At 41.6% G+C, this 26,514-nt stretch overlaps 1 protein-coding gene across 4 annotated transcripts in view; it reads left to right on the top strand.

Moving 5' to 3' along the window:
* Positions 1 to 26,514, top strand: part of ptprz1a (protein tyrosine phosphatase receptor type Z1a) — a 261,256-nt gene that overhangs the window by 123,506 nt on the left and 111,236 nt on the right. For all 4 annotated transcript variants that reach the window (XM_078568367.1, XM_078568368.1, XM_078568369.1 and 1 more), the window contains exons 3-8: positions 5,149 to 5,328; positions 6,231 to 6,379; positions 8,290 to 8,385; positions 10,482 to 10,548; positions 11,943 to 12,100; positions 25,234 to 25,384. In XM_078568367.1, the coding sequence (XP_078424493.1) occupies positions 5,149 to 5,328; positions 6,231 to 6,379; positions 8,290 to 8,385; positions 10,482 to 10,548; positions 11,943 to 12,100; positions 25,234 to 25,384 (801 nt within the window). The remainder of the gene's footprint in view (positions 1 to 5,148; positions 5,329 to 6,230; positions 6,380 to 8,289; positions 8,386 to 10,481; positions 10,549 to 11,942; positions 12,101 to 25,233; positions 25,385 to 26,514) is intronic.

Below are 26,514 nucleotides of genomic sequence, written 5' to 3' on the forward strand. Positions count from 1 at the left end.
AGCCCGGAATTTATGGAATAAAATGGAAATGCTGAAACTTGGTTAAAAGTTTACAACTGACCTGATAGCTCTTCCCTCTTATTCAGATGCTGATTGACATACTGCACATTGCCAGTATTCTCTTTTTTATTTTAGATTTGCAGCATTTGTTGCTTTCCTCTTAACCATCCTTGTGGTTGTGCTGTGTTACAAATCCACCGCTTCCTATCATTATTCCTTAATCACTCACGGTCAGTGATCTGGGAAAAAGATTACATAGCCAGGGTACTGAACAGCTGTCATCTTATAAAGTATGGGAAGAGAATTTACCACACGGGCATACACTTCACTCAAATGTACTGTGCCTAACTTTTATTAGAAGGGAATTTTAAAATTTTGCTACGAGGAAATTGTTTTTCCCAGTGGTCATTTCATATGTTGACCACTGATACTGTCATTTCTTCGATCACACAGAATTCAAACACCAGTGTCACTAGGACTTTCTTTTTGATTATTATTTTTGTGCTCATTAAGATAGAGCAGTCTGACCAGATATAGAAGGTTTCAGTGTAGAGTAATGGATTCTCCCATCACTTCAATGGAAGAGTGTTCAGCAAAAATAAAAGACTGGTTTGCAGTCTGGGTTGATATCATTTCATGTGTGACATTAGACCAAGTCTCGATTTGCATAACTGTTTGTAAATCCTGCATACAAAGCCAGTGCTGAAGGGATGGATATAGACATTGGCTTTGTGCCGTGCTCGCTTGTCTTGAAGGCACTTGACTCTGTTCTCCTTGAATGTCGAAATCACTTGATGACAGAGACTTCCCCATTTAGGTTTGTCCAAAGATTTTTTTCCCCCATGTATTGGGATCCAACTTGCAAGTTCTTTTTTTTGTTCATTCACGGGATGTGGGCTTCGCTGGCTGGGCCAGAATTTATTGCCCATCCCTAGTTGCCCTTGAGAAGGTGAGGGTGAGCTGCCCGGGTTGGCTCTCAGATTGTCTTTATATCTAAATTTGGTACGTCCTGTGGTACAGGTTCCCAGGCTCAGCTGCCTGTAGAATACTGCCTTTGGTATGCGGGAATCTTCCATACGAACCACATGACCGGCCCAGCAAAGCTGAGCTCTGATGAGCCTGTTCTCAATGCCAGGTATATGCAGAACTTTGCAAGGACCTCAGTGTTGGGAATTTTTGACCTGCCACCTGATGTTGCAAATCAATCTCAGACAGCGAAGATAGAATATTTCTAGGTGCTTTATATGTTGCTGGTAGGTTGTCCAAATCTCACACCCATAAAGGTGTGATGCAAGGACCACTGCCTGGTAGACCTTATTCTTTGTTCTGAGACAAACTTCATGCTTTTTCCCAAGTCTGTGAGTGAACTTGCCAAACACTAAGCTTGCTTTTGCCAGGTGATGGTTGATTTGATCATTCACTGTAAAGTTAGCGGAGAGGATACTCCCAAGATAACAAAACTTCTGCACTGAACAGAGGGGTGTGTTTTTGATACTGACTGTGGAGTCATAATACGTGGCCAGGGGTGGGTTGATACAAGATCTCTGAATTCCACAGATATTTTGGCAGGTCAAAGTGTTCTGAGGCTAGGGCAAAGCAATCAACAAGCAGCTGAATATTCTCCAGAGTATGCTTTCATAGAGCGCAGTCATCTGCGAACAAGAGTTCACTCAATAACTGTTCAGTAACCTTTGTGCAAGCCTTAAGCCTTTGCAAGTTGAAGAGGGTGCTGTCTGTCCTGAATTGAATGTGCACTCCTGTGCCAAGACCTTTGAGTGTGAACTGGAGCATGGCTGAGAAGTATATAGTGAACAGAGCTGGAACTAATACATAGCCTTGCTAACAGGAAAGGCATCCGATGACATATCACTTTGCATCATGCTTGCCATCGTGCCATCGTGAAATGAGCAAATGACACTGATCATTTTTCAGAGCAGCCATATTTCTACAGAGTCTTCCACAGGCCTTCCTGGTTTACTGTGTCAAAAGCTTTGGTCAAGTCAACAAATACCATATAGAGGTCCTTATCCGGTTTGCAGGACTGTTCTTGAATTTAAGGTGCTGCAAAGATCATGTCATCACAGTGAATAAATTCCTTCTATCTGCCCAAATATTCTGTACCAACGATGTTCCTCTTGGCCAACTTCAGAAGAGCACCCATCCCAACCAGTTGGATAGCCATGTCAGATAGTTTCTCTGGGTGAAAATTTGACAGTCATTTTTTTGTGCTGTGAGACACTAGTTTTTCTTTTATTCTTTCATCAGATGTGGGCTTTGCTGGCTTGGCCAACATTTATTGGCCATCCCTCATTGCTCTTGAGAAGGTGGTGGTGAGCTGCCTTCTTGAACCATTGCAGTCCATGTGGTGTAGGTACACTGACTATTGTTAGGCAGGAAGTTCCAGGATTTTGACCCAGCGACAGTGAAAGAACGATGATAATAGTTCCAAGTCATGATGGTGTGTGGCATGGAGAGGACCTTGCAGGTTGTGGTGTTACCATGCATCTGCTGCCTTTGTCCTTCTAGGTGGTAGAGATAGCTGGTTTGGAAGGTGCTGTCAAAGGAGCCTTGGTGAGATGCTGCAGTGCATCTTGTACACTGCTGCCACTGTGCATCGGTGGAGGGGGTGGATGTTGGAGGTGGTGGATGGCGTATCAGTCAAGGGCTGCTTTGTCTTGAATGGTGTCAAGCTTCATGAGTGTTGTTGGAGCTGCACTCACCCAGGCAAGTGGAGAATATTCCATTACACTCCTGACGTACATTGTAGATACTGGACTGGCTTTGGGGAGTCAGGAGGTAAGTTACTCTCTGCAGAATCCCCAGTCTCTGACCTGCTTTTATAGCCACGTTATTTAGATGGCTAGGCCAGTTCAGTTTCTGGCTAATGGTAACCCCCAGGATGTTGATAGTGGGGATTCAGCGATGGTAATGCCATTGAATGTCAAGGGGAGATTCTCTCTTGTTGGAGATGGTCATTGCCTGGCACTTGTATGGCACAATTGTTACTTGCCACTTATCAGCCCAAGCCTGAATGATAAAAGCAAAATGTTGCAGATGCTGGAAATCGGAAATAAAAACAGAAAATTCTGGTAGCATCTATAGAGAGAGAAAAACAGAGTTAAAATTTCGAGCCCGGAAGTCTCTTCCTCAGAGTCTGAATGATGGCAGGTCATGCTGCATATGGGCATGGACTGCTTCAGTGTCTGAGGAGTTGAGAATGGTGCTGAACATTGTGCAATCATCAACCGAACATCTCCACTCCTGACCTTATGGTGGAAGGAAGGTCATTGGTGAAGCATCTGAAGATGGTTAGGCCTAGTAACGTGTGGTTGGGATGGTCAAACATTCATGCATAGCAGAGAGAAAAGACATTCACAGGAACATAGGAACAGGAGTAGGCAATTTAGCCCCTCAAACCTGCACTGCTGCCATTCAATAGATCGTGGCTAATCCGTGACCTAACTCTGTGCACCCACCTTTGCCCCATATCCCTTAATACCTTTGATTAACAACTATCTTGCAATCTCTGTTTTAAAATTAATGATTGATCTTGCATTAATTTGCATTTGTGGAAGAGAGGTACAAACTTAAACCACCCCTTTGTATCATTTGGGCTAGATTTGAACTCAGGGCCTGAGATGTGAAAGTCGCATGCCAGTCGACATTTTAGCTTTGATGTGCCAGAACCTGATTAGCGGAAAAGCTAATCTTGTGTCTTACAATCAAGATACAATCAAAGATGGTCATTTATTGTTTGAACTCCCAGTGCCTGAATGAATGACAATTTATATCTGAACAGCAATACTCAGTCATGGGACACAGGCTTGTACTGCAACTAACTGCTATATCCAGCCACAGCATTTTCAGCTCTGCCAGCTAGAAATAAAGAGTGGGGATTATTTCAGTCAGGGCACAGACACTCAAATGAAGTTGACCAACTGATTTTTATTCTAGGATAATGCACAAGCAATCTATTGTGCCAGGAAGATAGGACCAGTTCTAGATTTGTATACTGTAACTGAAAAGCACTCAGTTGAACGCATGACAGTAATCTCCCTCATTTATGTATTGGCCTACTCCAAATTCTTGGTTCCAACATGCTTTGCCAAAAGTTCTTGTGTGTATTATTGTACATCTGCCCAAACTCAGTGTACTGGCATGCCCCTATGTTGCGTTTATCCCCCCAGAAAAAAAGCAGGCAATCCCAACCAAATAACTATCCTTAAGTTGTGACTGACGTGTTCTTGTTCCATAATAGATTCTAGCATAACTATCTGTTTCCCTCTGTCTTCAAAGTTCTTGGAGGGTCTGACCCTATAAACACAATCATAATGGTTGGCACTGGTGTACTGAACCCAGGTCTGAGATGTGCAAAACAATAGGCAAAATATTGAGTCAAAATCCTAGAATATCTTCCCTAACAGCACTGTGGGTGTACCTACACCAGGTGGATTACTGCGGTTCAAGAAGGTGGCTCACCACCACCTTCTCAAGGGCAATTAGGGATGGGCAATAAATGCAGGCCTTGTCAGTGATACCCATATTCCATGAATGTTTTTTTTTAAAGCTCTCTAGTTGATTATCCTTAATCTAAATCGCCACCCTTGCAATAGTTTTATTCATTAGCAATAGGTTCTCTCACACTTGAAACTTCACCAAGCCAAACTGAGGAGCATACAGTATTCTAATATAACACTTGGCACCAAAGACACCATCATCCATGAGCAGAGGTCATTTTAACTTAATCCACTCGCCTAGCAGTGAAGTCAATGGAAAGTAATGTCTGGCAGGTTGCAAGTGCCCAATCCAATTTTTTCACTTTTTGTGTCAGGTGAGTTCAGTGACCTTAATTTCAAGATTACATATAGGAAATAATGGGGCTGTGGTTGTAATACAATGTTGTGGTTCTAAAAAGTGGATAAGTATCTGATTTCTGAAGTAGTTAGAATCCTTTGATTATATTACATCCTCATAACATTAGTCAGCTGTTATTGCCATCTGCATTTTATCCTGGATTATTTTACTGTAATTAGGTAAAGCTTTATATCCTTGATAAAACAGGGTCACCACTTTTAAAATACAGTATTTTAAAACAAGTTTTGATGAAATTGTTGACCAATGTATTGATATTTTGATGCCTTTCTTCAGGTCACTTAAATCAAAAGAACTGGGTGAAGAAATATCCGAGTTGCTCTGGTCCTAAACAATCCCCCATCAATATAGATGACGGTTTTACTCAAGTAAACATTAATTTTCGAAAGCTGCTATTTGAAGGCTGGGAACATGAATCCAGTGGAAGTACAGTCATTCACAATAATGGGAAAACAGGTACTCCTTTCATTTTCTGGGCAGGATTTTTAGGTCGGCCTGCAGACGTGGGAACAGCCCGTGATCGGCCCCCGACCGCGATTTCACGCTAGCTGGCCAATTAACGGCCAGCCAGCGCGAAACACGTGCTGAAAAGCTCAGCGCTGCCGGGTTGGGGGCTGATGTAAGTGCGGCGCGGGCAAGCGCTGAATGAAAACTCCCTGAAGGCAGAGATCTGAAGACTTCAAAACAATTAAATAAAGATTTTAAAATCTGTAAAAAAAATGTCCACACATCAGAATCAGTCACCTGAACATATACATGATAAAAATTCTGTCCATACATTTCTATTTTTTTTATTTAATAACGGAAACCTCGTCCTGCTCTTGGACGAGGTTACATCAAAAATGCAAAATCCGCCTGGCAGATTCGCCCATCCGCCAACCCTAAGGTTGGACGGACCACGAAAAATCGGGGACAATTGGAACTTTAACAACTTTAATTGTCTGACACTCACACGCACCCACCGACCAAAATATTGCACAAGTGCGGGATGATGTCAGGACGCTTGCCCGACGTCATCTCGCGCGATTTCGCATCTGATCGGGTTGGGCATGCGCCCGCACATCAACCTAAAAATTCTGCCCTCTATTTCAATATGACACATTATTTCCATATAAAACATCACAGCTACATTTCAAGGTATTTTCCTCTGTATTTCGGACTGATTTTTTACAGTACAGTTAGAATTAAGCTGTCTTTTACTTCTTCCGATTTCTGTTTCCTTAGAATGCCTCACTACTGAAATGCATGACAATTAGCACTGTATGAATACATTTCTCCTGATGTCTATTTTAATAATGCATCCAATACATTTATAGCAAGATATCTAATGGCAAACATCTTTCATTCTTGATCTCCAGTGGAAATGAATTTGACAGATGAATATTACATCAGTGGAGGTGGTATGAAATCCAGATACAAAGCAGGCAAGATAATGTTCCACTGGGGCAAGTGTAATGCAACAGATGGATCAGAGCATACCATAGATGGACAAAAATTTCCTTTGGAGGTGAGTTACTTTTATGTTTTATGTTAGGCTAAGACTTACCTGCATTGATTTCATGAGGAAAGCTGTGCCATACTTGAGACCCAACACATCCCCATTGCATCTGAATGTTACCACTTATTGAAAGAAAGAAAAGCACTTCAATTTGTGTCACACATACGAACATAAGAAATAACAGCCACTTTGCCCTTCAATAAGATCATGGCTGATCTTTGACCTCAGTTCCACTTTCCTGCCCGATTTCCCCTAGAGTCCAAAAAGCTATCTATCTCAGTCTTAAGTATACTCACTGACTGACCTTCCATACCCCAAGTAGAGAATTTCAAAGATTCACAATCCTCTGAATGTACAAATTCCTTTTCATCACAGTCTTAAATGATCAGTCCCTTACCCTGAGACCATCACAAATCACAGAATCTTTACAGTGCAGAAGGAGGTTGTTCGGTCCATCAAGTCTGTACTGGATCTCTGAAAGAACTTTCTACCTAGTCCCACTCCTCTGTCTTATATCCATAACCTTGCACATTATTTCTTTTCAGATAGCAATCCAATTCCCTTCTGAATACCTCAAATGAACCTGCCTCCACCACCCTCTCAGGGAGTTAGTTCCAGGTTCCAACCACCCTCTGAGTGAAAAAAAATTTCCTCACGTCACTTTTATTCCTTTTACCAATTATTTTGAATCCACACCCTCTAGTTCTTGATGCTTGCTAGAGTGGGAACAGTTCCTCACTATTTACCCTGTCCATACCCCTCAGGATCTTGAATACATGCCCCAAAGTTCTCGACTTTCCAGCCAGGGAAAACAACATGGATTTAGTTAGTATATTAACTGCGGATGCCTTACTGTTTATGTACATCAATTCTATATGAACACTCCTTTAGTTGGTATCAGCCACGTACACTGCCTCCAGTCTATTTGTCCAAGCAGAGGGTCAATCAATTTTCTTCCCAATCAACCTTTTTCTGCTGGATAAATCATCATGGAGAGACACTAGATAATTCTGGGCTCCTTCTGTAGCGTAATTAGAGCAGAAAGTTATTTATTTATTTCTGAGAAACTAAATACAACCCTCATTCCAGTGTGTGTGAAAACCACTTCACCAGTTTAACAAAAATTGAATCCAGGTTCATCGGGCTAAACTGATGAGCTATGGGGAATGGATAGAATGCAATGAATTGCATGTTGGTGCTGCTTTCTTAAACGCATCCAAATTTGGTCCGGTTTAAGGCAAAATTCATTTTGTTAAACTCAATTTTGACAAGTTAGATTTCAAAAGGTATCCAGAACCCAATCTTTCTTTCCATAATAGCTGGAATTACTTTCTTCAGTTTCCAAAGCCAAATGTCAAAAAACATATTGCGTTTTATGATTTTGTTTCATTTTCATTTTTAGGGAACATTTTCTCAGCCTCATTCTGCCTACTGCATCATTTTGATTTTAAGCTTTCTTTATTGTATTGGATAGCCAATTTGGTGTTGAAAATATTGTTTAGTTTTGTACTGTAGACTGATGCTCCCTGGGTCTTTGTTTTTGAATCGCACAAATCCATTTACTGTAGAGCCTTACAGCCAGCAGAGAGAAAAGAACCTTTAATGCTCTTGTTCTGACCTGAGCTAAGTTTTAATTCTGGTCCCTGAAACGATAAAACATTGTTCTAATCCACTGCATCCATCTCTTTCCTATATGCATGCAATGTCCCAGTTTATGCAGTAATTAGCAGTTGCTGTAAATACTAAGCAAGTGTATTTAGATAGGAATGATATAATGTGATGCCGCATAATAGAATTGTACATAAACTACGCAACCAAATAAATACGTGTTGCATCTTTTGTTGCCTGAAACTGCAACTAATGTTTGTTCTACAAACAGGAGGTGAGAATAGTAATTGTTTTCTGTCAATGTTTTTCAGATGCAGATCTTTTGCTTTGAGTCTGATCTTTTTGAAAGTTTTGAGGATGCGGTGCAAGGACAAGGCAGTCTGAAGGCTCTGTCTGTCTTATTTGAGGTAATTAAGGTTTTGTGCAAGAACTATTTGAGTAACATTAGTGATCCTTCCTAAGGAATGCTGTAAACCATGTTGTATCTGGTTAAAGCCTAATATTTACTTTCTATTTTCTTCAGATCTGCCTCACATCTCTGACAGTTTTGTCAAATCTATAATTAAGTGCAAAAGAGCAAATATTACATGATAAATTTTACAAATGCACACTCCCTTTCCCATTGGGAGCACACATTGAGAATTAGGGGAAAATTTCCATTTCCCTCTGCGAGCATGACTCAATTATGGAAATACAAACTCATAAAATATACCTATATTCATTCCTTCTCCAAAAAAGAAGTTTGTTTATGGGCATAAATTCTTTACATTTGCATCAACTTCACACCCTAATTTCGAGCTGAAAATTGATACCATTGTCTCCTATGTAATTCCATATTTTGAGAACAGTGCCGCACTGTCTCACATTTTAAACTCATTCTTTGCCAGAATTTCAATGCTGTTCAGTTCCCTACTTCCCTGTCATTTCTCTGTTTACACAATTGACAGGTTTCTAAAGCCCAAGCTTGGAATGGCCTGGTCATTATTTGTTGATTATCCTCCTCTCTTGAACTTATCAGCTCTGCACTTTAGACCTTAAGAATAAGGTTCCTCAATTTAAAAAAAATACAGTGTAAGGGCATAATGGATTTTATTTTGGAGAAGCTGAAATGCCATTGAATCTTCAAAGTGTCACAGTGTAAAATCTGAACGTTGTAGATGTCAAAAACTAGGGCCAAACCTGCACTTATCTCCTCCCTGATAGGCTGCATGTTTTTCCTTTTCAGATCAATTCAGATTTGAACAATGTAGTGCATATTTCCTGATTGTTGGGGGCAAAACATACATAAGCAATCAGAAAAACCTTTTAAATGTTTGGTAAACTTTGTGCTGACACCAAGAACCCCCATCAAATTGCAGTTAACTTGATTAAAATTAGGCCCCAATAATACTGTTTACGGAAGTGCATTTAAAGGTTTGATAAAGAGTAAGATTTGTTACTGGGTTTTGGGGTTATTTTTGAACCTTTTTCTTGTTTATTTTTGTTTCTTTCCTGTTTCCACTTATTTGGTCAGGAAACTTCATCACAAGTATTCTGCCACTGCCATTGTTGGTAGGTCCATGGAATTGGGTCAATGGGGACACCCCTTTACTTACATTTTTTTTGAAGGAAGAAGAGGAGGAACCATGGACCAATGCCAAAACTCAGACTGCAATGGAGGCAGATTGTGCCTACTTGCTGATACCCTCTAATCCATGTTGCTAGGCAGAGGCATACCTATAAGCCAGCAATTGGGTGGAACTAGCTACACTGAATATGGATCATTGGACAGCCATCTGCTGAGATGAGTCATCTGTTGGCATTTACAATCTGTCACAAGGACAGCAGCAGTTAATATGCACCATAAGGCTGGCATTGTCAGTGACTGTAACAGCCGCCTGTTACAGCGTTGCTGTCCTATGAGGAGGATTCCTGGAGTAACAAGACAGATCCCCCTTCTTGCTAACACCTCCTGCACTGTCATCTGCACTTTTCCAGTTTTCAGAGTGAGCATTGAACTCCTAATGTATGCTCCTGTCGCACAAAACTCACACCAGGATTTGTAAACTCTACCCAATTATTTAAATAAAAATCATTGTACCTATGATTTTGTAAATATTTGCATGTCAAAATAAACAGCAACTTCAGTGAGTTTTCATGAAGTTTTGACTCTTGCCAAGAGAAAATCTTTATTACAGTTTAAAGTAAGACATTTGATTATTTGCAAAATACTACTAATTGTGACTTCCTAATAAAAGAATTGGCAGCAGCGCCAGAAGAGTAATATGTGTGTGTTTTTTTTAAATAATTTTTACAAAACACCAAAGTTTTGTGATTTTTGAATGTGATGTGCCACTATGCCATATACTTTAAACAAATATGAAACAAATTGACAAACACTATATCAAGAACATAGAGCCTCTTTAACATCTTCCATATCCATGCTTCATCACCAATGTGCATCAGGCTATCAAAATGGGGTGTGTTAAAACATAACCATTGTTAAAAATCTCATATTTTACAGATTGGGCCAGAGAACAATATGGATTACGATAATGTCATACGTGGTGTGGAAATGGTTAGCCGATATGGTAAGTTCTGTGAATAAATGGTGACGAAGGGAACCAGCCTACCTAGGCAGAAAGAAGTGAAAAGGCCTGAGAATCCCAATTGAGCAATATATCTTTTATTTTATTGTTATTATACAGAATCCCAGTCACAGGATTGGGAAATAACATTAAAAAAGGGGAAAATAAGTTTTCATTATATATAATGAATAAATGCTAACTAATGCTTCTACAATAAAGAAAGAAAATACTGGAAATACATATCAGGCAAATCGACATTAGAAAAAATGTTTTGGATACTGAAAATCCTCGGGACACAATCCTGGCAGGTGCTTTGGGATCGTGCCTGACAGTAGCCCCCAGCCTGGACTCTGCTGGAGTTCACAGGGTTAATGAAAGGCCAACTCTAGCACGTGGTAGTCAGGTGCAAACCACATAGGCAGCTTCACCATTCAACAGAACTCCAGAGCTCCCAGCATTAGGGATGTCGGGAGCAGCCCAAGCCCATCCTTCCAAACTCAGCCATTCCAGCTGCGTAAGGAAACTCATTAGTTAAAGAAAAATCCTTGTGAAGCAAGATTCCTTTTCTTTAGGTCTAAATCCTTTCCCTCGCCTGGACCTCATTGTTGGGAATCCACAGACTGCTTTTTGCACCAACTCTATAATATTTTTTATTGTTGGTCTATATTTTGCTGCTGGGATAAGTGCGCCATCATTTTCAGGCATTGCAGCGATCAGCTCATAGACATGAGTCTCCTAGAATCAAAATAAACAATACATGAGCAACTTTGGGACTTTTAACCTGTGTGCAACCCAAGCCAATTTTACACTGCAAATTCAACACCCCAAATAATTTTCTCATCCTTTCGGTCCTATTCCTTATGTACCACAAATTAAGAGACTGTATCCTTGAAGTCATGCTGTGGGATAACGAATGTGAACCTGAATATATGCACCTGAAATTCAGTTTATTTCAAATGCTTTCAGTCCAATAGTGGAGAGCAGAACTAAGGGTGAGCGTATTGAGTGCTTGCACCTGTTTATCACACAAGATAATCTCAAAGCCAGTGAGAGAGAAGTAATGGAATAAGCAAGTGAAGTAACTTGTAATTTCTTAAATAGAGCTTGCCCAGTTGCTAATTTATAAGATTGTGGGAGTCATTTTGACTTTGTGTGGTGGTGTAATGTGGATGCTGGTTAAATCCATTGAAGCAAAAATCAGGAGAGATGTTAAAAAAAGGCTGCAAGCTTACTATAATTACCGCAGAAGTCATAGTTACACCTTGTATTTCTGATGAATACGTTCCATTACATAAAAATTTGCTTATATAATCAGCATTAATGCTAATACTTGTTAGTTAAAGCAGTGATTATTCTCTCCATAATGGATTTTCATCCAAAATTTTTCATCATTTTAGGAAAACGGGCTACGGTGGAGCCATTCATTTTACTGAACCTTCTTCCAAATTCTACCGACAAATATTATAGTTACAACGGTTCCCTTACTACACCTCCCTGTACAGAAAATGTCCAGTGGATTGTATTTAAAGAAACTGTCCCCATTTCTGAAAATCAGGTAAATTCAATTATTTTTCAAAGTTTAAGTTGAAGTTTAGAAACAGTGCAACTTAATGCACCCTGTAAAAAAAGTTAGAGGATGTGACAGAAATGTAATCTGTTATATATTATGAGGGGAAGCAAGCCCTCACTTCCCATAAATTATATCATCTCCTTTATGATGCCTTTCATTATCTAGGTAAGGAGACTGATGCGTTATGAGACTGTTCAGTGAACTGAGATTTCACATGTTGATCCAGTCACAGAATACCCCCACTCAAGCTAATTCCGGAACACATGTGGGACATAATCCTGCAGCAGAATAATTGCTGAGTCAGCGCACAGAAAGTGGCCAGCAGAGAAATGTTCAATTTTTTCCATTCTGAGCATCATTATCCTAAAAGAAATTTAAAATACTTTTAATACTTGGATACTGATACTTAGTTATAATCATCAGAATAAGTATGTGCTGTGTCTCATTTGATTCTTCCTGCAGAACTCCTTTTTTTATAGGGAAATCCATGTTTGTGGTATCCTTGATTAGAATTAGGAACGATAGGCATCTTGGGCGAATATTTCTATTTCAGGAATCATGCTGCATTGTGGGAGAAAGTATCAGAAGTCCTGAAGGCCCAGCCTATGATCTTTCCCTCCCTTGTCACCCCACCCACTCTGTTGCATTTAATAGGTGGAAAACTACAGACTGTAGTTGCAGATTTCCCCGCTATGCATTCCCGCTCTCCACTCAGAGGGCTGAAGCAAAAAGTTCTGGGAATTAAAATATATTGTATTAGCTGCAGGTTTAAAATGTACATATATGGAGTAGTCAGATGCAGGTTGTTTCTCAACAAATTAACATTGATTTAAGGTACAGTTATTTACGGACCTGGATTGACATTTTGGGCTGCGGGAACACGAGTCTGGCTTGTTCCCAACTTCTGAAACCCCAGACTGCCTCCGAAGCACATTCCTGCCATATTTTGCTGCCAACATCATTCTTAAACCCCACATACACAAGAACACAAGAAATAGGAGCAGGACTAGACCATACAGCTCGTCGAGCCTGCTCCACCATTCTATACAATCATGGCTGAGCTTGGACTTCAACTCCAATATCCTGCCCATTCCCCATATCCCTTGATTCCCTGAGAGACCAAAAATCTGTCTATCCTGGCCTTAAATATAGTCGACAATGGTGCATCCACAACCCTCTTATAGAGAATTTCAAAGATTCACAAACCTTTGAATAAAGAAATTTCTCCTCATCCCAGCCCTAAATGATCAACCCCTTATCCTGAGACTGTGCCCAGTGTTCTAGGTTCCCCAGCCAGGGGAAACAACCTCTCAGTATCTACCCTGTCAAGCTCATTCAGAATCTTATATATTTCAATGATATTACCTCTTGTTCTTCTAAACTCCAGAGCATGTAGGTCCAATTTACACAGCCTTTCATCATTGAACAACCTTCTCACCATGAGAACCATCTAATGAACCTTCACTGTAATGCCTCCAATGCAAGCATATCCTTCCTTAAATATGATGACCAAAACTGTACACAGCATTCCAGATGTGGTCTCACCAAATTCCTGTACAATTGTAACAAGACTTCATTATTCTTGTACTACAGTCCCGTTGAAACAAGGCCAAAGTGCCATTTGCCTTCCTAATTACTTGTTGTATCTGCATACTAACTTTCTGAGCTCCTTGCATGAGCTTTGGATAGCAACATTTACATGTCTCACACCTTTTTAAAAATAGTATGATTTTTTATTCATGCAACCAAAGTACGATCCTCACGCTTCCCCTCATGATACTCCATTTTTCATCTTGTTGCCCTTGGTGATTGCTGAGATGTGCAAATCAGTCTTTTGGCTCCACAACCACAGGAGATTAAAATTCAGTCTTTTGCATCTTTCCGATTTCCCTTTTAAGTGCCTTTGCTTGAAGAAGGCCATGACACCTTTTCGAGTATGACATTTCATATTCCCTCAGGACAGATTTGTCAGTATAACCCACATGGGGATTTTCCAGAAAGGGGTCACTTTACATTATCATCCATCTTTTGCTCAGTGTCTTTGCTTGTATTTCTTTAAAAAAAAAGGTCTTCCTTAAAATTGTCCGTAGGTAATTGGTGGCTGTAATCTGCTTTTCATGACATTTCCCCTGCACTACAAATGAAATGAGATCCATTAACTCATTTCATGACAAAGGGAAAAAAATGATAAGCCAACAAACACACACACATACACATTCATTCTCCTAGCCTTGGTCAATATTATTCTCTGCAGTTCTAACTGGGTCTCTCTAACTTCTGGACGCCGTCTGGAATCACATTCGATTTCCCGGCAATGTGGGTGAAATTTAGGTGGTACCGTTGGAGAAACAAACTCCAATGGAATAATCTGGCATTCTGTGTCTTAAACTTTTCCACAAAGGTTAAAGGCTTGCAGCCAGTATAGACTGTGGTCCCTCTCTATCCATTTCAGACATATATCTCAAAGCATTTGAGAATCAGTAATAAACCAAGGGTTTCCTTCTCCACTGTGGAGTACCATTTCTGATGCTTGTTTAGTTTTTTGGGGAAGTACCTGATTGGTCTTTCTACTCCTGATTCATCTTCCTGGAAGGGGACAGCTGCTATGCCGATGTCACTCGCATTGATGGCTACTTTAAGTGCTTGGTTAAATCTGAAGCTGCAAGCACAGGCTCCCCTGTTAAAATGGTTTTCAGTTTTTCCAAAGCTGCCTGACACTCCTCAGTCCATTCTACCTTTGCTTATTTCTGTAGTAGGTCTGTCAGCGGGGCGGCTCCTGTGCTGAAGTTTGGGACAAACATACGGTAGAATCCAACACATTCCCAAGAACTTCATGATTTCTCCTTTCTTTGTGGGAATGGGGAACTGTGCTACTGCTTGTACCTTTGCAGCTCTGGGCAGTAATTGTCCATGACCCACTACATGTCCTAAATAGGTCTACTGAGCCTTAGCGAACTCGTTCTTTGTGAGATTGATCACTAAGTCAGCTGACTGTACCTTCTGGAAGAGGGCTTCCAGTTGCTTTAAGTGAGTCTTCCAGGTGTCGCTGTACACTAGCAGGTTGTCTAGGTGCACTACGCATTTGGGTAAGCCCGCCACTACCTAGTTCATCAGCCTTTGAAAGGTGACTGGGGCATTTTGGAGTCCAAATGGCATGACCCGACACTGGTATAACCCCATCTGAAGTTATAAAGGCAGAGGTTTCCTTCGTGCGGGCAGCCAAGGGAACCTGCCAGTATCCCTTGAGTAAAACTATGTAGGCTGATTTACGTACCATATCCATGCAGTCTTCCAGCTGGGGTATCGGGTAGAAGTCGGCTCTGGTCACTGCATTAACTTTTCAGTAGTCAATGCAGAACCTTGTGGAGCTGTCCGGCTTGGTATGAGCACAACTGGGGAGCTCCAGCTACTGCTGCTGGGCTCTAGCATGTAGTTAATCTCCCAAACCTGGACCAGCTTTTCTGGGCCTTGACGATAAGGATGTTGCCTTATGGGAGGGCCTTTCCCATATCCACATCATGTAGTGCTTGTGTGGTGCAGCCTGGCTTGTCTCTGCATAAGCTTTTAAATGCAGTGAGCAGCCTTGTCAAGTCAGCTCTCTGTTCTGCACCTAGGTAGTGAATAGGGAGTCTAGCTTTGCTAGCACCTCTATGTTGGTTAGCCGGGTAGTAGGGTGTTCAACGTGGGCCTCACCCACTTCTCTCTCCAATTCATCCCCACTGCTACCCTCATCCTCTAGGCCAGTGGCAATGCGACAGACCATTCGTTACTGGTTGTCTTCTCCTCAGTTGTGATTTTGTTTTATCTTGTTGACATGACACAGCCTTAGCTTTTTCCCCTGATTTGGGGTCTCAATTAGATAGTTTACTTCCCTGAGCTTCTACACCACTCTGTACAGGCCACTGAACTGGGCTTTTAAGGGCTCACCTGGTATTGGTCGGAGCACTAACACAGAATCTCCTGGCTGAAAGGTTCAGGCACTGGCACGTTTGTCTGCCTGTTTCTTCTTAGCTGCCTGGGGGATTTTTAAGTGTTCTCGGGCCACATCACAGGCTCTCCTGAGTTGCTCCCGGAACACTGTCACGTGGTCTAACATGGAGACTTCCTCCTTCTATTCTAAACACCTTCCCTTGATTAGTTTCAGAGGTCCTTGCACTTGGTGCTCATAAACTAATTCAAACAGAGTAAAACCGGTGGACTCATTGGATGAGTCCCTGGTAGCGAACAGAAGAAAACCTAGTCCTTTATTCCAGTCATGGGAGTATTCGCAGCAGTTTGCCCTGATCATTGTTTTTATGGTCTGGTGGTACCATTCTGCAAAAACCTTGCTACATCCCTGTGGAGGTGGGGCCAGTAAAAATGCTGGCTGATGCGGGCTTGGGTTTTGCGTATAATGACATTCCCAGCCATTGGAATTTTGTGAGCTAACCGTAATATTTCCCTACAGTACCTCGGCGACACCACTACCTGGTGGATCACTGTCCACTCCTTGTTTGCGGGTCTGTGAGGGAGTATCCATTTCCTCATTAACACCTCATTTTTAACGTAGTAGCATTCAGGGACTGCTTCTGCCTCAGCTTCAATGTGGGCAGGCTGAGCTAATGTTTTTAACAGTGGGTCAGCTTGCTGGGCTGCTACCAAGGAAGATCTATTTATTACCTCCATAGGGTCTTCTAGACTCCCGAGAAAGGTTTCAGATAACCAACCTGTAGGGTCTTCTGTCTGCAGTGCCGCTTCAGACTCCACTGACCGACCTTGTCTGGCCATACACCATATCACCACACACTCAGGGAAAATGCCAGGCACTTTCTCCTGCAGCTGTTCTGTCTCCCTGACCTCAGTTGGCTTCTCTGAGACCACTGGGGATGCTGTTACCTTTGATCCCACCAGGTCAAGGCGAGGAGCAGGTCAACCCCATCCACAGGCAAACTGGGGACGCCTCCCACGGCCACTGGTCCTGACACAAGGTCGCACTCAGATGTACCCGGTATAAGGAGATGGGCATGTACCCTCCTTCAATCCCTTTTACCAACACCTTGGCACTTACTGCACACTCTGGTGGGCAGGTCATGCCTTCTCCCAGCAGTAGAGTTTGGCTGGCCCCTGTATCCCTCAGTATCACTATAGGCCTACACGCCTCACTCTGGGGAAATGTGGCCACCCTTCCTTTGGATGCAAAATCCTTGTAACTCTCAGGGTTTTGTTTAACCTCACCCGCACTCTCAGGAGTGTATCTACAGGGATTCACAGCTGCAGTCAGAGCCATAGCCTGGTCTGTTAGGCTCTCTGACTGACTCCCATTCCCTGCATGGGGTGTTTGCGCTCTGATAAATCCCAATGATTTTTCCTGTAACCTCCAACAGTTAGCACAGAGGTGCCCTACCTTTCAGTAGTTAAAACACACAGGCCTCTTGGCCTCACTTTTCATCCCAGCACCACCTGCTCTGTCCTGAGGAGGGCCCCCAGCATTTCCCTCTCTCCCATGGGTGCTCAGTTTTCTATCACTCTCTCCACCTCTATCCTTTCCAATTAGTTGGGGGTGACTAGGGGAGGGTCTCTTCTGGGACAAGGGTTTGTGGAGCAGCTCAAATTCATTAGCCAGTGTGGCTGCCTGCCTGGTCCCTGTTACCCTCTGTTCCTCTAGGTGTGTTCCTATTGGGAAGGGTATGGAGTTTTAACACCTCAAGGAGAATTATTTCACGGAGGGTTTTATCAGTGGCTTCTGTTTAAAGTGCCTGCACCCACCGGTCAAAAGCAAGTTGCTTAAGCCTTTCAAATTCCAGGTAGATCTGGTCAGGCCTTTTCCCGAGGGAATGGAATTTCTGACTGTACCTTTCCAGCACTTAAAATGATCCTTTTTGCTGCCTCATAGTTAGTGACACTCTCCTCAGGCAAGAGGGAGTAAACCTCGTGAGCTTTTTCTGCAGTTGGAACCTGTGTTGGACTGGCCACTTTATCTGCTGTGCTAACTGCTCCAAAGAGATAAAGAAGACCAAAAAATGATTAAATGAACAAACTGGATTCCCACAGCCCTGAAGTCTGAGCTAGTGTTGTCTTCAAGGGACACAGTATGATTCCTGCCCCTCAGCTCGAGCTGTTTTAAACCCTGACCTGAAATTCTCTCTCTTCTCTCCATGCGCTTTCCTGTCTTTCCTCTTTCTCTTCCCTGAAATTTTAATTTCCACTGCTCTAATTTTAATCTCTCTACCGCTATTCTATCCATTCCATCATTCTCAATTTTTTTTTTACTCATTCATGGGACATGGGCATCACTGACTTGGCCAGCATGGCCAGCATTTATTACCCATCCCTAAGCACCCTTGTTCAGCGGGCATTTAAGAGTCAATCACATTGCTGTTCTGGAGTCACATGTAGGCCAGACCAGGTAAGGATGCAGATCGCGTTCCCTAAAGGGCACTAGTGAGCCAGATGGATTTTTACAACAATTGACAATGGTTTCAAGGTCATCATTAGACTTTTAATTCCAGATTTTTATTGAATTCAAATTTCACCATCAGCAGTGGTGGGAATTCAATCCAGTGACAATACCACTATGCCACCACCTCCACTGGCCACCCCTTTTAAGACTTTTGGTTTTCTGGCTTTCGGGTGAAATTTTAATCCTAAGTGCCTCACTAGCTCTTTTAACTACTCAACGGACTGTTAAATTTTCATAACTAACATCCCTTCTGCCTGTAAAAATACTGACATATGAACATACGAATTAGGCAGTAGGCACTCAGCCCCTCGAGCCTGCTCCGCCATTCAATAAGATCATGGCTGATCTGAATGTAACCTCAACCCCACATTCCTGCCTACCCCTGATAACCTTTCACCTTCTTGTTAATCAAGAATCTATCTAGCTCTGTCTTAAAAATATTCAAAGACTCTGCTTCCATCGCCTTTTGAGGAAGAGCGTTCCAAAGACTCTCAACCCTCTGAGAGAAAAAAATTCTCCTCATCTCTGTCTTAATTGAACAACCCCTTATTTTTAAACAGTGACTCCTAGTTCTAGATTCGCCCATAAGAGGAAATATCCTCTCCACATCTACCCCGTCAAGACCCCTCAAGATCTTAAAGGTTTCGATCAAGTCGCCTCTTACTCTTCTAAACTCCAGTGGATACAAGCCTAACTTGTCCAACCTTTCATCATAAGACAATCTGCCCATTGCTGGTATTATTCTAGTAAACCTTCTTTGAACTACTTCTAAAGCATTTACATCTTCCCTTAAATAAGGAGACCAATACTGTCCACCATACTCCAGATGTGGTCGCACCAGTGCCCTGTACAACTGAAGCATAACCTCACTACTTTTGTAAGCAATTCCTCTCACAATAAATGATAACATTCTATGAACTTCCCTAATTACCTGCTGTACCTGCGTACTAGCCTTTTTGTGATTCATGCACTAGGACACCCAGACCCCTCTGAATCTCAGAGTTCTGCAATCTCTCACCATTTAGATAATAAGTTTCTTTTTATTCTTCCTGCCAAAATGGACAATTTCACATTTGCCCACATTATACTCCATTTTCCAGATCTTTGCCCACTCACTTAACCTATCTATGTCCCTTTGCAGCCTCCTTATGTCCTCTTCACAATTTACTTTCCTACCTATCTTTGTGTCGTCAACAAATTTAGCAACCGTTCCTTCAATCCCCTCATCCAAGTCATTTATATAAATTGTAAAACGTTGAGGCCCCAGCACTGATCCCTGCGGGACACCACTCGTCACATCTTGCCAAACAGAAAAAAGACCCATTTATGCCTACTCTCTGCTTCTCTGTGCCAATATGTTACCCCCTACACCATGACCTTTTCTTTCCGGAATAACCTTTGATATGGTGCCTTGTCAAATGCCTTGTGGCATCAAATGTGGACATCTTTACACTTAGGGCAGACGCAAGAAAACCTTCAGCGGTTTTTTAAAATTTGTTAACTTCACGAACAGGACCCCAATTTTATTCTGCTCCTGGGTGAGGAGGAATGAGCTGCCTCCCCTTATTTATTCATTCCCCTCAGTTGGTTGCAACAAGGTTAATTTAAAAGGGATCCCTTCCCCATGTGGCTATCTTTTCCAAATCCAAATTTATTTACTTTTAGAAGAAGCCAATTTAACTAGACTTTCTTGAGTCAAAGAAAGAGTAAGTTTATTAGTTACTAAAACCTGAGAAAAAAATAATAAAAATGCAAGACACATACACAGATCAGAAATAAGAAGAGTCCAAATAAAAGACAAAAAATTTGAATCAGTCTTTGGCTTGTCCATGAGGCATAGATGATGGTACATTACGGCCGTTAAGTTGGGTGATTCTGGTAGAGCTGACTTTGGCATTTTCACAGTTGATTTGAAGACACTTGGTTCTGCAGGATAACTGAAAAGGCTGTCCTATTTCCTTTTTGATTGTGGCTTCTGCTGAGCCTTCCCTCCAGCAACAGAGAGAGAGAGAGACTGCCTGCACCTGTAGGGGTGACTAGTTGGTCTTGCTATACTGTCACTCTCACAGCACACCAGCACACACTGCACTGCTCTGCGGCTAGTTTTTTAACGCATTTTTTCCCCTGTGTATTGCAGAAGAGGAAATGCTACTGTCATCTTGCATTCTTATCAGAACTATTTACACATTCTGAGATATAAATCAACAGGAGATGGATTTTTGGGTGACTGCTGAGACGTGCAAATCTGTCTTTTGTCTCCACAACAACAGGAGATTAAAGTTTAGTCTTTTGCATCTTTCCTATCTCCCTTCCAAGTGTCTCTGCTTGAAGAAGGCCATGACATCTTTTCGGGTGCAACATTCCATGTTCTCTCAGAACAGGTCTGTCAGTATAAAACAGATAGGATTTTTCCAGAAAGCGTCACTTTACATTATCATACATCTTTTGCTCAGTGTCTTTGCTTGTATTTTCTTTTTTAAAAAAACACAGGTCTTCCTTAAAAAGTTCAAATTGCCCATAGGTAATTGAGGGCTATATTCTGCTTCTCATGACATAATAGATTTCAGCATTTCCCAACAACTAATCTCAGGCTAACTGGTCTGGAGTTCCCTGTTTTCTCTTTCTCTCCTTTCTTGAATAGCAATATCATATTTGCTCACTTCCAAGTTGCTGGGACGGGGGTTCCAGAATCTAGAAAATTTTGGAAAGTCTTAGCCAGGGCATTCACTATCTCTGCAGTTATCTCTTTTAGAACCCTAAGATGTAGACCATCAGGTCCTCGGGATTTGTCGGATTTTAGTCCCTTAAGTTTCTCCAGTCTTTCTTTTTCTGCTGATATTAATTTTGTCATTCTTTTTAGCACCCTGTTTACCTTCTGTTTGTGAAATGCAGCTTGTTGCTTCTACCGTGAAGACACATACAAAATATTTATTCATTGTCTCTGCCATTTCCTCATTTCACCTAATATTTCTAAGGGACCAACATTTACTTTAACATTTACTACTCTCTTCCTTTTATATATACTTGTAAAACTTTTACAGCTCTTACAATCTGTTTTTGTTATTCTTGGCTAGTTTATTCTCACACTGTATTTTTTTTTTACTTTTTATCAGTTTTTGTTAGCCCTTTACTGGTTTCTTAGACATACCCAATCTTCAGACATGCTACTGTCATTTGCAATCTGAAATCTCTTCTTCTAATTGAATACTAAACTTAACTTCCTGAGTAAGCCAAGGGTGGATCTTTCTTGCTGAGTTTTATTTTACAATGGGATGTATTTTTTAGTTTTTCTTTTAAATGTTTCCCACTGTTTATTTACAGCCATATATTTTAGTCTATTTACCTAATTTTCCCTCATACCTGTGTAACTGGATTTTTTTAAGATTCTTTATTGTAATTGAAGTGTGTCCCTTTGAAGCTTAACATGAAATTCAATTGCATTATGATCAACAGTTCTCAGTGTATCTTTTAGTATAGGGAGAACTTTCCCCCCCTCGGGGGGGATTGGGGGGGGAGGGGGGAGGTGGTTGTGTGGGAGTGGGCGGGGGGCGGGCGTGAACCCGATCGGTGCTCCTGATTGGGTCTGCGCTGCCATTTAACGTGGGCGGGCCAATTAAGGCCCGCCAAGCATGATGCACGCCCGAAAGCGCTGAGCGCTCCCTGTGCGAGTGGAGGGGGAAGGGATTCCCTGAGTTGGGGGCCTGCACTCTTCTGCACATGCACGTGAAAGAGCACAGAAATCTCCCTGGGGCACAGAGCTTCCTCAGGGAGATTAGTTTAAGTTTTAAAAAGCTGAATGAAGAAAAGAAAAAATTGTAAGACGTACCCTCATGCGTCACAAGAGCAGGGACATGTCAATGAATTTAAAAAAAAATTTTTATTCAATTTATAAACACTTCATGAAACCTCATCCCGCCTGTGGATGAGATTCCATGAAAAATGCGAAGGCCGCCTGGGCTCTTTGCCTGCCCGCCAACCTTAAGGTTGGACGGGCAGCTCAGTTTATTGGTTTAATTAGTTTTTAAATGGCCTTAATACGCTTTTGACAGTTCAGCAGGCAGCCAAGTCCGCTGTGCACCCGCCAAAGTGAAAATCTAAATGACGCGCGGTGTCGTCGGGACACCCGCCTGATGTCACCGCGCATCATTTTACGCGTTAGCTAGCGGGCCCTGCCCCCACTCGCCAAACCGAAAATTCTGCCCTATGAATTTGCTAATGAACCACATTGCACAACACTAGATGTAAAATTGCTTGGTTCCACAACTTATTGCTCCAGGCAACTGTCACAAAATCGTTCTACAAACTCATCTTCTAGACCACCCTTGCTAGTTTGATTGTCCAAGTTTATATGAAGATTAAATTCGCCCACAATTATTAGATTACCTTTGTTACACTCTCAAATATTTTCTTGTTTAATGCCCTATCGTTAGGGGGCCTATAAACTACACCACCAGCATTCCCTGACTTTTGCTATTCTGAATCTCCACCCATACTGATTCTATTTAATAATTGTCTGAGCAATGATCCTTGCTCACTACTGTCCTTATGTCATATTTTACTATCAGGTCTACCCCTTGTCCTTTGTATGCTGTCTGTCTTTTTGAAATACTGTCTACACTGGAATGTTTATTTCCCAACCTTGGCCAGCATGTAAACCTCATTGCTCACACTCCCATCCACCTCTGCCCCCTCCCCCATGACCCTCCACACCCCCTCATACTCCCCATGCCTCCTTTCAAAGTTAAAGATCTCCTGACATTTAAATTACAGTCCAAACATGACGGGAGTTTTCCCAGAACATTTTACTACAGTATGAATGCTTTATGGTACTTTCTCCAAGGGAGAAAGAACTCTAATGCTTCTCAACACTTAAACCATGCTGGGCAACTTACTTTTGCAGGATAGAGCCCAATGCTGAATCACTGCAGTTAAAACACATGTACATTACAATACAGCACCTGATTGTGACATTTGAAGTTGTCAAAGCATTAAGCACTTAACTGTCAGAATGTTCTCCTAATGGTCACAACTTTCCAATGAGACTGTTTGCTTTAGGGTTACCAAAACCCACACCAGCACACGAAAAGAACAAGGAGGAGGAAATTCAAACTTCCTCTCGTGGCTCACAATGAAGACCCCGACCTCAGAAGAGGTGCATGCAGGGTCACAACTCAAAGCCTTCCCAATCCATGAAAAGGCTGCACACAAATAATTCAGGATCAGGGAGTCACTGCAAGTTTGAAATTGCTGCCAAAAACTCTTAAGTTTTTGTTCTTCCTGACCCCATGCCTGCCTTCATCACCAGATAAAAATTGGGCCCATGGTCATAGTTGAATGTTCTCGTATAACAAGAATCTAGAGGACACTGGCATGGAGAAGGTGAGACATGGGGTGCTACTTTTATTCCAAAAAATGGTTTAACAATACAAACTTATCCATAGGGAATGGGCCCTTTATGAAGGTAAAAGCCACACCCAATTCACAGATCATGGCAGATCATCAATTTAGTATTCTTTATTGGAAGGCGTCTAGATCATAATCTTTCCCAATCAACAGCAATAAACAAAATCTGTTTGGCTCTCCTATGGGGCTTCATTCGTTTTTATACTCCTTTAGATGTGCTGGTGCCTTTAAGGTTGCAGGCCAATATTTCAACCTCCCTGTGTACCCATGTGATACCTCTATTTTAATCAGGCCTGAGAGCAAGTTTGGGTGCTGAGTTTACTCTATTGTTTGAGCTCTGTGTTAAGTGCTCCCAGACAGCAGTGCGATGTGAAAATCAGCTCGTACAAGCTGAAATCATGAACAATGTTTGGGGGCATGAACAAGTACAGTAAATGCTTATTAATAACCACGGTTTAAAATTGCCAGTGATAAGCTGCCAATTATTTTTGAGAACTTGCAGAAATGGCTACACTGTTGTTTGACCTCAGTGAGTTATAAAAGCATGGATCAAATTAGTTGTAAAAGGGAAAATTATATCTGTATCCCAAAGGGATTGTGAGTTAGTTGTCTAATCAGAGGTTCTACTGTTATTAATTATATCTTTAGCTTCATAGCAATACCTGAATTCCTCAAATGGATTAATGTCTCAACATATTCCCAGATCTCTGTGATTCTCTGTATTACCAAATTACCAATAGCAATTATTGCAATGATTAAAAAAAGTGAACAAAATGAACCTGGAAATTTCATCACACAAATCCTTAAAGCACTTGTTTTAATGGACTTAATTTTTAATAGACTTCATCCCCTGGTACATTACCCAGGCACTAACCCATTCATCCAAAATTAAACTACAAAAACAAGTTGTATTATCCTCTTAAGTATATTTCAATTAAATTTTAACTTAGTGCCATGTAGACCAGAAGGTCCCATATTCAATTACCAGTTCCTATTGAAGTGGGCCACTACAATTAACTTAAGCGCCCTTGGGCTAGGGAGTGCGGGGGGTTGAGGGAGTGGATGGGGAGTGGTCAATATTCCTGCTTTTATAACATCTCCAATTACCCCAGTAGAAAAGTGCAAGTGCATAGATGTCAGACAAGGATTGGTTGAGGTTTAACAATTTTCAAGCAATTTTGTCTTTCTCCTTTGAGAAGCTGCCATTTTGACAGCACTGCCAGCAAATATGTCCATCCACTGAAAGAGTTTATGAAACACTTGTGCTTTGATCCAGCTGGAGATATTCTGTGAGGTGCTGACCATGCAACAGTCCGGCTACGTTATGTTGATAGACTATCTACAGAACAACTACAGGGAGCAGCAGTACCAATTTGTTGGGCAGGTCTTTTCCTCATACTCAGGCACAGAAGAGATTCATGAACCAGGTAGGTTCAAAACAGTTGGGTTTTTGCAACAATTTTGCAATTGGGTTTGCTGTGCTCATTCTAAACCTTTAAATGCTGCATTAGAGATACAGTGATGTAGACTCCTTACATAAGATAAAGAAAGAATGTACATTTGTATAGCACCTACCATGACTTCAGGTAGACTGCAAGTACTTTAACTGTACTCACAAGTCATGTAGGAATTAGCTATGAAGCTGCAGCTTGTTTGAACCAACAGTGTTAATCAACAGACATTAACTGTAATCATAACTGCACTGCAGGTCAGGCTAAATAAAACTAGTGCAGCAGTTAACTGCTGTCACCTTTGATGAAAGAAAGAACTTCTATCTATGTAGTGACTTTTATGACCTGATAATGTGCCAAAGTACTTTACAGCCAATGACGTACTTTTGATATATAGTCACTGTGATAATGGAGGAAATGCGGCCACCGATTTTGCACACAAATAGCAATGTGAGTATGAAAAGACCATTTGATTTTGTGATGTTCAGGCATGAATATTGGCCAGAATACCGGGCAGAATTCCCCATCTCTTCTAACTAGAACCATGGAATCTTCTCCACTCACCCGAAAGGGTAGATGGGGCTTCAGTTTAATATCTCTTCTGAAAGATGCTACCACCAACAGTGCAGCACTCCTTCAGTACTGTACTGGAATATCAGTTTAGATTCTTTGCTGAAACTCCTGGAATGGGTCTTGAACCCACATCCTTCTGGTTCAGAGGTGAGAGAACCATGGCAGATAATTTTGTTCAGTCCATCTCAGGCACTACAAGAGCAAATACCAGGTACAGTATGCAGTACATTGGAACACAAGAACACTGGCTCTAATTATAAGGTTTTGGCTACTCCGTGTTAGGACCACTGTCCCTGACACACTACCCACACCCATCTGAATGAGCTGCCCTTTTCAGTATGGTGAGCTAAACTCATTTGAATAATTTGATGGTGTTCCCAGAATTGAGTGCATGTGCAAATGTTACATGGGTCTGGTGCTGGAACAATTAGGTTAATGGTGCTGTGCCTTACCTCAGTCTTCACCAAGGTTCAAATATACAGGATAGGAAGTTTAAACAAAAGTCAAATCAATTTGCACATGACTTGCTCAAA

Source organism: Cetorhinus maximus, chromosome 22, assembly GCF_964194155.1.
Source record: "Cetorhinus maximus chromosome 22, sCetMax3.hap1.1, whole genome shotgun sequence".
NCBI classification, from domain to species: domain Eukaryota; kingdom Metazoa; phylum Chordata; class Chondrichthyes; order Lamniformes; family Cetorhinidae; genus Cetorhinus; species Cetorhinus maximus.